The 11,860-nt window shown below is 42.7% G+C and overlaps 1 protein-coding gene across 7 annotated transcripts in view; it reads left to right on the forward strand.

Annotated features, from left to right (window-relative positions):
• The window catches only part of LOC149084670 (uncharacterized), a 183,596-nt gene that overhangs the window by 167,524 nt on the left and 4,212 nt on the right, over positions 1 to 11,860 (forward strand). For all 7 annotated transcript variants that reach the window (XM_089235085.1, XM_089235086.1, XM_089235090.1 and 4 more), the window contains 3 exons: positions 8,062 to 8,265; positions 10,941 to 11,277; positions 11,375 to 11,790. In XM_089235085.1, coding sequence (XP_089091211.1) covers positions 8,062 to 8,265; positions 10,941 to 11,277; positions 11,375 to 11,790 — 957 coding nt within the window. The remainder of the gene's footprint in view (positions 1 to 8,061; positions 8,266 to 10,940; positions 11,278 to 11,374; positions 11,791 to 11,860) is intronic.

Below are 11,860 nucleotides of genomic sequence, written 5' to 3' on the forward strand. Positions count from 1 at the left end.
ATCTGGAAATATTTTGAGAGGATATTTAAATTCATCTTGTGATTGGTAACTTATGAAAATACGGAGCTATTAATGCTGATGATAAGGGGGGGGGGGATGCCCTAAAAAAGTTTGTTTCGCGTTTTTATCTTGAGATAAGGTAAATCAGTGATTGTTTCCCCGAAGTAATGATAGCTGTGCAATTGTCAGCCAATGAATCCAGCTCAATAAGGAAAATAACTTCCTACATCACGATTTCGAGATCTACTTGGAGAATTGGTAGACACATTCCATATGCTTCCATATGCTTTTTTTTTTTTGAATAATTTCGGTTTCAGAGTCCTTCCAAGTTTCTTATAAATCAGGGGTTTTTCACCTTTTATGTTACATGAACCCTTAGTGTCAATAAGACGAAGGTCAGAGACACCCTTTTCCAATGAAACCAAAGTCACGGAATAGTATTCAGCACATAATAATGCAAAAACGATAAGCTAATTGTCTTCTCAGAACTCAAGCTCAGGGCCCCCCCCCCTCCCGCCTTAAAACCTCTCTCAGGACCCCCAGCTTTAATACCACTGTTACTCCCTAATCTGGTTCAATTAATCGAGTCTGATATATCATCAGGCTCTTCGAGACCGTCAATCCCTTCATATTCATATATACAGGGAGTAACGAAAGTCACTTACCCGCATTTTACTGGCTAACCGTTAATCCTGGAAGCATACTTCCAATTATAAAAAGTATTCAAATAACGTTTGGACCTCAAATACGTCATTTATATACATTAGCATTAATCATATAAATTAAAATAACTTATAGTATAGTTATTTTAAAATACTGAAACTAACTTTTTATACGGACACCCTGGCCTCAAATACCCAATTAGAAAGTTATTGCTCTGTCTTTTCTGAGGCCAAAAAAACAATGGAACAGCAGAAATAAACAAACAACGCCTTCTTTTCCTCATTTATGCTTTTCTTGCCAACTTTCTCTTCCGATTTTTAAGTTCAGATATGACTAGCAGAGTTGATTTCAAATATGTACGTTTCCGAAGTAACATATCACATATTTGCATACTTACTCCCGAAAATCATAGTACCATCATGTAGGCTACCGGTGGACATGAGGCCCCATCCATGAGCAATGCCAATATGGACTCCCATCCGTTAAGAGAGACCTGACCTTGACTAACCTGCTGGATTATACTTTCCTTCACAATATTTGAGTTGAGAGCTTTATTTCTTCACATCTGAAAATTTTCCACCGCTCTTTGAGCCCCACCCCCGACTATCAATCACGGTTCCCCCTTTCATATTATTTTCACCCATGCCCCCCCCCCCCGAATATCCGAGGACCGCAGAGGGATCATATGTGCCCCAGGTTGAGAGCCATCGCTCTAACTTACCATCTCAGTCACCAGTTATTTGCCAAGCCCTGGTTATGCGTTGGCATTAATACGTGAGAAAATATTCTTAGCTATATCACGGTTTATAGAGCTAGAGCTCATCCATCATTTACGGATTTCTGCATTTAAGGGGGGGAATATGCATCGAGAGCTCCGTATAAAGAAGAGTTCTCGTAATACACCTCATTTTCAAATTTAATACACTCGCATATAAGTCGTCGTTTAGTATCAGAGAGTCTCCTATAACATCTGACTTAAGACATTCGATAAAACTTTTATATTTCTTTGTGAAGAATAAATACGCATGTATCTTATACCATCCCCGAAGGGATCATCATCATCTCATGCCCTTCCAATCGAACATCTATTTTTTTATTATTATTTTTTGCTCCATTAAATACCTCTCGTGAGCGGACATATTTCTAGGATAACGTATAAAATGCGTTCCGATAATTCCGCTCACTTTTATTTATTGTTGGGAAATATTTTTCTTTTATGGTATCTTCGAACTCGTGGCTGCGTTTTTATTGCCAGGCTTTAACCTTATTTTGTAAGGAATTACCTTTTTAAAAGTGTTTTTCCTCTGTTTTTTTTTTAGTCTTTGAGCACGGAATTCTGTGTATGTAGCATTGGCTTGCTGTGTATTATACACGGTGATGTTGCGTGATCGCGTTCAATGTCCAATCAATGAGTTTCTGCTTCTTTTTTGATAATTCCCATGTACGTAACTATTAGAACCGTTGAAGTACACGTAATGAGATATGATAATATGTCATCAACAGCAACCATTTTCAATCCACTGCTGGATGAAGGTCTCCTCTAAATTTTTCCATTCTGCTCTGTCCGATGTTTGTGCCGTCCAGTTGACTCTAGCCACTTCCCTGATCTCGTCAATCCATCTTGCGTGGGGACGCCTTCTCGGACGTTTAACACCACGGGGGTACCACTCTAGAATACTTGTGGTTCATCTGTTGTCCCGTCTTCTTGCAATATGTCCAGCCCATTTCCATTTCAAACGTACTTTAATCAACATTTGGTGACATTCCAATCGCCGAATGGGTAATTTTTTGGGGGGAATTAACCGTTTTTATTTTCCTCTATTTGATGTGAAATAACTTCCACATTAAATTGTAATTTATTGTTTCCGCGAACATTACTAGTTGTTTTCAACATGCTCCGATTAATTAGAATATCCTAGAGCAGGCATCTACAACCCGGTGCTCCCTGAAGCACCTAGAGTGCTCAATACTCGTGTCCGATTTCGCGCTCGCGAGCACTTGATCAACGTTTCAGTTAAACACCCTAGAGGAATTGCACTTGAGGGTTAAAACCATCCCGATTTTTCGCACATTCGTATGTCAAACTTGCCGTTAGAGTGCTCTTCTTTTGATGATGGGTACAGGCAGTGCTCGCAACTGGAAAAAGGTTGAAGACCTCTGTCCTAGAGAATAAATTATATACGAGTTGCATATACATGCGGTTTAGTTGTAGTGGTTATCTAAAATTTGGTTGGGATGCCGATGATAGAATCATAACTCACTCCACTACTTAGCTTCGCAAAACTTCAATCTTCGACCACTTCGTCAAGGGCGATTCTCGAAGTGGCCATAACGCAACATCGCGTTAAGGATGGTCATTAAGCATGCCGAAATACTCAGCAGACATCATTTTATTGCTGACCCTTGTCCAGAACAACAGAAACTATCGCAGATCGCAACACCACCCCCCCCCCCTCCTGTGTGTAGTGTTTGTTTTTACTTTGTTAGTTGTTTTTCCAAATCTTTTTCAAGTGTCCTGTGTACTATGTAGTAGTCTCAGCAGCTCAGCAGTGGTTCTCAACCGGGGGCCATATAGTGGGGGCCTCCCTAGTGGTACTGGGATACTTCAAGGGGGGCCACGGAAGAAAATGGAGATAGGGGCCATGACAGGTGATTTTTAGGGCTGCAGAGAGCTGCAAAGAATAATTAAGGTGTGAAGAAGTAGAGCTTTTTTATTCGTGACTATACACTTACAGAATCCAATAACCCACCCGTAAAACCAGGGCCGTCTTAGGGCATGGACCCACCCGGGTCATACCACCTACATTTTGCAGCAGGTTCCCTAGGATGGGGTTTTTCGCAGGCCCCCGGCTAGATTTTTCCCAGGAACCCCCCCCTCTCCCCCCCATATTAAATTTATAGAGTAAAAAACAAAAAAATTATGAAAACCATATCAGGCCCCGGGCTGCAGCTCTGTCAGTCCCACTCTTGTGAGGGGTCATGCCCGGAGGTCTCATGTCCATAAGTGACCCCACCTTATGATATTTTGTATAGTACAATAAATTTTGAAAATAAGTAAGAAATATGTAGGCTGTTTATTTCCAGTTAAGTATGGGACTACCATAGCATCACTTTGCCTGAGGGGGGCATGATGTTGAGACGATCCTGAATAGAACTCGGATTAGCGGGGGAGCTCAATAAAGTCTAGGCCAGTGGTCTGGAGGCCAATCTTATTTGCAAACTTATCGCTCAGTATAAATTCACTGAAAAAATCAATTCAATACTTATAAAGGATCTTGCTTCTAGATGAGGGTCGAAGACTCTGGGTAAGACAGGGGAGCCACGAGAAAAAAAAATATGGTTCAAAGGGGGGCCTCGGGCAAGAAAAGGTTAAGAAACACTGGTCTGCAGTATTATTAAATTGCGTGAAAATACGCTATGCATCGTCATCTAAACCAGTGTTTCTTAACCTTTTTCAGCTCATGGCCCCCTATGGATCACATTTTTTTCCTCGTGGCCCCCTGTCCTATCCAGGGTCCCCTCTACCCTCATCCAAGAGTGAACTACTTTCTGTTTTTGTTTTTTTTTATTATGAATGAAATTTTAATAAATCCTGGCTAGATACGGATTCAAATGATGGGTTATCATCTCTCCCAGGAGTCAAATTATATGGTAAAAAGGGTCTGTGTAAAATACGGGACGATCCAACGTATATGCGCGATAAATCGACGAGCCTCCCAACACATCAACCGTTGCTCTGACGGCCCTCCACACTTAGCTGGTAGTAGATCTGGTACTATGATTTTCATATGAAAGTCATAGTACCAGATCCCATATAGTGTAGTCCCCCTCCCTCCATTATAGACATGAAGACCCGGGTCATGCCCACATCGATTCAAGGGTTAATATGTCCCTGATTCTATGGACGGATCTGATGAATTTTGGAAGTAGTAATATTTTTCAGCCATGTTTCACTTTTAAAGCTTTTCTCTTCACAGCTCTCTATGACTCCCTTCACCACCTGTGGTGGGGATCACCTTTCTTCTGATTTTCCTCCCGTGCCCCCCCCCCCTAGAATATCCCAGGAACGCAAGGGGGCCATACGGCCCCAAGTTGAGAACCACTGATCTAAACAATGGCTAAAATTAATTCTGGTTGTTTAAGCTCAGTTTCTAGTTGTTTTTGATGAAGAATCTAGTTGGAAATTTTTTTTTGACTATTTGGCAACACTACAGTAAATGCAATAAAATAGGTGACAAGCTCCTTTTTGGCCAGGCAGTGTACCTCTACGAAGAGATATGCGTACCAACAGTCACCGGATCGACGATAACCAAACAACCGCGAGTTCCGAAGCGGGTTGGCCATTTGTCCACAAGACAATATTGCCGTCAAAACATCGCGTGAATGCAATGCGATCGATAAAACAGACCACAGAAGAGAGTTCAACGGCCCTAGGTTCCGGATCATAATCTACAGCATTTTGCCATCATTTTTTTGGAAAGTCTTATTTCAATGGAATCACCACAAAAAAATATTTATAACCAGAAGAATAACTCCGATATATAAAATTCCCCCCCCCCCTTACAATATTTTCATTCACCTGAGAATGCACAACCTATAATAATGAGAGATAGAATAGTCTTGCGTCATGGACAAGAAGGCAATAGGTAAAAAAAGAAGAGATAGAGAAGACCAGTGGCATCTATCTCATCCACATTTTGGTGCCACTCCTCCCATAGACAGTTTGTCTTCTTCTTGGGGGCTTATTATACGCATCGTTCTTGAGAGCGAGAGGACCTCGCCCCTATTTTCTTGCCATCTGAATGGTATTTGCTGCTTCTGCCATTTCTACAGTGGCCTGTCCGCAATTAACTTCTTTCATTTTTTTCATCATCATCATCATTATTATTATTTCTTGGCCCGGTAGAAAATCCCCCCCCCCCCTTAGGCTGGATGCTACTGCCTTGGCCGCCATTAGCGTGCCATTCCACGCGCCGATGAATTTTTTTTTTTTGATGAAGACGACCTTCAGCAGCAGCGGCAATGGCAATTTTATGTAAGAACTTCCAAGGGCCCCACCTTCTTCTTTGGGCAATCTCGCCTCTTTAATGAAAAATAAGTAAAAGTGATTGGCAAAAGAGAAGAAGAAAAGGTCCTCAAAATAATGAATCTTTTTTTTGTTGTTGTGAAAAAGGCCATGAATCAGGCAGGGACCTGCGCAGATTCGATTCCTGGAGGTTCGGCCCGACACTGTATTTCCTCGTTGAGACTCTTTGTGGGTTGGAACTTTTGCCGATCTTTTTTTTTTTTTTTAAATCTGTCAAGGTGCAACCATCTGAAATGACAGGAGGCCATTTTGGAGTTCCTTTCCAATATAATGCCTATTATGTAGATTCCTAAAAGGAGGGGGGGAAATGAATACTATCATTATTCGTTGGAATCTTATTCGGTGATGAAAAGAGGTTCTGATTTTTGTTGAGATTATGCCTGAAATATGGCCTAGTAGGTTGTATTCCCGTACTGATTTGTGATCTGTTTAGCTTCAAAAGATGGAACTGAGGTAGTAATCACTGAAGAGCTTCAAAGCTCGTATGAAACTATAATTGCATTCTTCTCGCGGTCTCAACTTGGTGGAGGAGACTGACAAGGAAAGCTTATTCCAAGAGGCCCAGGGATCGAAAAATTTTCTGCGGTGGAAAATATATTTATTAAATAGGGAAGAGATGTGCCTCACCCCCCAGAGAAATCCTTGCTTTGGGCACCTGCAAAATGAAGAGGGTGGATTCTTCCTCTTTTCGATATAATTTTCGCTTCCATTATCAACAACTATTACTAATTTATGCCCAACCAATTCCAATGAAATCTTTCACTTCTCCGTATCGCTCAGTACGAATTACGTCGGGCTCAGAAGCTTAATGAGCTTTCATAGCTTTAATGAGCTAACTTCTTTTACTCGGTCAACTTGCGTGAAGGTAGCTTGTATCTACAGGAGAAGCCTTCATTTCTCTTTGGGTGGAGCTTCTCTTCACATCACCAACTTCCGTAAGCTTGCTTCTTTTTACATGGTCAACTTCCGTGAAGTAGCATGTGTCTAGTATTATGTGTATTATGGTTATATTTGACGTCCATATTTTTTATAAGCATAATTTTTTCAGCTGCCCCCGCCCCCCTCCCTCTTTGGGCAATTTGTCTGTTGTGACAATTTGTATTTGTAGGATAGCTTCATCTCCACATGACAATCCTTCATTAGCCAGCTTCATCTTCACGTGGCGATTTTCCATACAAGCCAGCTTCATCTTCATAAAACGATCCTAAGCCAGTCTTGTGAAGACGAAGCTTCTTCATGAATGTTCACAGAGTGAAGACACTAGCTCAGGGCCGGAACTGGGGAAGGGGCAGTTGCCCCAGATAGAAAACTTTAAGGGGCGGCAGTTATAGGTGGGAACAAAGAACACCGTGTTATAAAATTATCGAATTTTAAAGTTGCAGAAAAAATGCTAGTTACGGCCCTGCACTATCTTCATCTTCACATAACGAATGTTCATAGAATGGCTTCTCTCCATTATTGGCGTACGCGGGGAGGGGGGGGGGGAGTGATTCTAACAACACCCCCCCCCCTGCCTTCCTGAGCCAAGATTATTGTGTTATTTTGCAGGAAAAAAAAGTAACCCCCCCCCCTCCTCAGAAGGAAAAAAACCGGAAACCTCCCTCGAAAATATTCTGCGTACGCCTATGCTCTCCATACAATGACTATTCGTGAATAAAGAAATTTGCCAAGAAGCTTATGCTTCCTAGAAGTTGAAATTGATCGAACCTTGATTACAGATGGAATTTGAAACTCAGCGTTTTGATAGTTAGTCAATTATCATGGCACCGCCATATCAATTGCCAGCATCTCATGAATATGCTCTTTTGTTATCAAAGCAAACATTTCTATGCTTCAATGCTTTACAAGTTACACGAACCTTAAACAATGTCCACTTCTTGGTACTTGGAGGTCAGTAATCGACCGAACCGAGCCCATGGTCTGAGTTCGGAATCCGAAGAGGAGAAATTTCGATTTCTATTTTCGATGAAGTAATCGAAATCAGCAAAAAAGACAAGGCTCCATGATGGCATGAGGAAGCCAATCTATATTTGTGTTTTTTTTCTTATAGAAAAGAGAGAGATAATTACTTGTGGAATGAGTTCATGTGACTGGAGGACATCAAGCAATTATGTGTGTCTTGATAATGACGTGACGCTACCGTACGTGATAACCCAACCCTTGAGGGTGGTAACCCGTGGCCAAAAAAAACAGGAAGCTTCTGATGAAAGTTTTGGAATATCACGCATGAACTTAGCCGCGATGATGTGTGTGTTTTAACATTGCACGAATTCTTTACGGTATTTTATTTTGTTTTTCTTGTTTATTTGCAGTGTGAAGATCTGTTGTCGACGGGTGACATCGCAGTTTTCGCTTCAAGGGCGGGTCCGGGCGCATGTTGGCATCCAGCCTGTTTCGTCTGCTGCGTTTGCAAGGAGCTGCTCGTCGACTTGATCTACTTTTACAGGGAAGGGAAGCTGTATTGCGGCCGACATCATGCCGAAAGCCTCAAGCCTCGATGCGCGGCATGCGACGAGGTGAGTTTCTTCGACGCCTGTCAGGATTGTCGATGGTAACCGGGTTACGTGTGTGTCATATCAATTCGGGTTAGTGAAATGCACATTGGTGAAAGCGCCATTTTTTTTTTCTTTCCGCCGTCTCGTGTCTTCGAAGCAATCTGCTTGAAGAAAAAAAGTTTCTCGTTCGACACAAGCGTTGAGATCTTCCATTGGAAGGAACAAGAACCAATTTTGTCCATCGTACATGGCATCACCTGGTTTTCAATCAGCATAAAAAAATTACGCGAACACATCTGCAAAACTTACGATACATAGATACAGTAGGATCCCGATTATCCGAGCTAATATGGGCCATACCTAACTCGGATAGCACGGACCTTAGAGAATTTCGGAATTAAATGAATGAGAATAAAAGTGAAATCGAGAGAGTGCTGTCCTAAATGCTTCAGAGCCTCCTTAAAAGCACCATTGGTACTCAAACAAAGTGATGTTCAGGGTCCTTCTACCTTGCTGGATCTCTATGCCTACTAATATACATATTGTACTCACTCTTTGAAGTCGTAGCACCGAATAATCGAGAGCCCCATTCAACTAAAGCTCCGGGCCGTACCTGGGTGGGCTCAAGAGTTAAGACGGCACGGCACTGGGAAGCACCACGGTGCTCACTTATTTATAAAACCTATGTTTTATTCACTAAGCCATTCCATCGGAGGCAAGGAGGCGATTTTGCTCACTTTGGGAAGTACTGGTCTAATCTCGATAGTTTTAGAAACTTATTTAACTCATCGTACCCATCTCCGCTGAGCCATCCCATAGGATCAAATGCTTTACTTGTGACCATTCCTTTACTGGCGGGGGGGAGGGGGCAAATTGGAAGTCTGGTGGTCTTTTTTTGGCTTTTAGGTATCATGTTAAAAAAAGGGCTTGAATTCTTCCGAAATCAAGCTAAAAATCATCTTTATATGCATCTTAAATACCAAACCTGAAAATTTAATAGAGATTACCAGTTAATGGCAGGGCCTCAGCATTTGCGAAGGGTGCGACCGCCATATTTTAGGGCCCGCAAAAAGAGGGATAAAAATATTTGAGATAATATTTTGATTTTAACTTCTTAACAAAGTACTTAATAGCTTAAACCTCTATCCAAGACAGGGAGTCCTTAATATTCAGACATAGAACCCTCAGGACTAGAGTTTTGACTGGCTTCTCCCCCCCCCCTCCAATATTCCAGGGGGTGTGTACTGTAGTCCTTCCACTACGGTTTTCTGCATACGGATACTGTATCTGGTGTCCCGGGCGCTGGATCAAAAGAAGGGGGGGGGGTGCTGAATTCTTCCTTCAATGAATCACTAAAAATTTCGTACAAAATTATCCGGGGAGGTAAAATGGGCGCTTACTCCGGCTGAAAGAGTATTCAGTTTCTCCCCTGGGTTGGTTCTCTCTAGCCCTTACAACCCTTCCACTACGATTCTCTGCATACAGATACTGTAGAGCAGCGGCCCTGGAGAGACACCTGTAATATTTTCGCCGGGCAGCGGGAACTATTGTCAAAATTTATTGCCGAATGCATTACTTATTACCGTGAAAAATAGTCGTTTGATAGTCATTCTCAGGTGCCAGTGTGAAATGCCGTCTTAACGAATGGGCCTTCTCGGGCACGAGCCGAGGGCTTCATAAAAATAAGATCCGGTTAAAAATTTCGAGAGTAAGCGTGTAAATTTGTACAGACAAGCATTTCTAGCCAGGTAGAGCCTCAAAAATATCCAAATGAACCTGGGCACTTTGGTGCCACGGACACTGGGGGAAATGGGAAAATCAGTTTTAGGGGACCGCAAAATAGTTAGGTGCGTCTCTGGTTAGAGAGCACACTTATATGCTTCCAAATTCTGTAAGATACGCTATTCTTGTTCCACAAGAGTATATATCTGATCAGTGGCGTACGCGGGATCGACTTTTGGAGGGAGGCACAAAAATGTTATTCCAGAGAAATTTTTAGTTACCACCTTTCAAAAAGCATTTGAATTAACAGGAATCGATTAAAATAGCATATAGGAGGCATTTTCTTTCGAAGCACATTGTTTTTTTTTTCTCTCTCTCTTAACCGAAATATTCATTTTTTGCCCCCTAATTTTTGGTAAGCTTGGAGGGAGCACGGGCTTCCCTTTGCCCCGCCCTTGCGTACGTACGCCTCTGCATCTGCAGTATCATTTCGCGCGGTCCACTTTTCTCTCCATTATATACAATAATCAGCCGTAACTTAGAAATAACGACTCGTCCTGTGCGTTTATGCTTCCCGATTTCATTCTGGCCATCTGAATGATAGCACGATAGAAAGAGAGAGAGAGAGATGATTGATATATATTGCGCATTCTCCATATCCAAAATAACAACATGATCGAACTTGTCATACTTATCGTATAATGGAAACTCGAGATCGAATCAAAATCGCCATTTGTCGCAAGCATGATGCTTTTTAATGTCCATTTTGTAACGTCGATCAGGCGAGAAATTGGATCACGTCCAATTTCACCAAGAAGTGCCTTAATAATAGTAGTTACTTGTCCGGAACTCTTTGCAAATTGTTAAACTTTACACAGGCGTAGTAAAACCAACATTTTTGGCGGTAGTTATCTCGATACTGCCATAAAAACTAGTGTCATTATTGATGTTTATCGGTTTTTTTTTCTCCCCAGATCATATTTGCCGACGAATGCACCGAAGCCGAGGGCAGGGCATGGCACATGAAGCACTTCTGCTGCTTCGAGTGCGACAGACAGCTCGGCGGAGAGCGATATATAATGCGCGAGGGCAGACCTTTCTGCCTGCACTGCTTCGACGCCATGTTTGCCGAGTACTGCGACACATGCGGGGATCCGATCGGCGTGGACCAGGGTCAGATGTCACACGAGGGTCAGCACTGGCACGCCACCGAGGAGTGCTTCAGGTGCCACACTTGCCAGTGGCCGCTGCTGGGGCGACCTTTTCTTCCGAGGAAGGGACTCATCTACTGCTCTATCCAATGCAGCAAAGGTTGGTTCTTGTTTTGTTTTACCCCGTTATATCTGTTGAGAATGTTAAATGTTGAAAATTATATTTCTTGACCTCTCTTTCTCTTATGACTTCCCAGAACCCTCGCCTGGCAACCAGAAGAGCAATACGAAGCAGCACTTCGTCCCGGGTCAGAACGGGCAAGGTTCTTATAGGACGTGTGGAAGCCCCGTTGTGCCGCATAGTCCGTTGGTGGTGCATCGCGCTTCAGCTTCCCATCAACAACAACCGCCACAATCCTCGCTGAGGAAACCGCCTACACTTGCCAAAGAGGAAGACGACGACGACAACATTTCCGAGGAGCACTACACGCAGATAGCCAGCACTATTGCTTCGATCAATGACAGCGGAAGGGGTGGCAACAACGACGAGGCACTCTACATGACTGGGGACCCACGAGTCGTACAAAGCTACGGACGTTCCAGGGAACCGATCAACCTTACAGACCTGACATTGGACGCATTGATGGCAAAGTCACCCCAAGTATTTGTACAGGTACGTGTTGATAATATCGTGCATTGCAGAAATTTTCAACGGATGATCAATGTGATATTCCAGTGACTGC

The sequence above is a fragment of the Pholcus phalangioides genome, unplaced genomic scaffold (genome assembly GCF_987345545.1).
Source record: "Pholcus phalangioides strain wild (caught in Gottingen) unplaced genomic scaffold, Ppha-v1.0 ptg000008l_1, whole genome shotgun sequence".
Lineage (NCBI taxonomy): Eukaryota > Metazoa > Arthropoda > Arachnida > Araneae > Pholcidae > Pholcus > Pholcus phalangioides.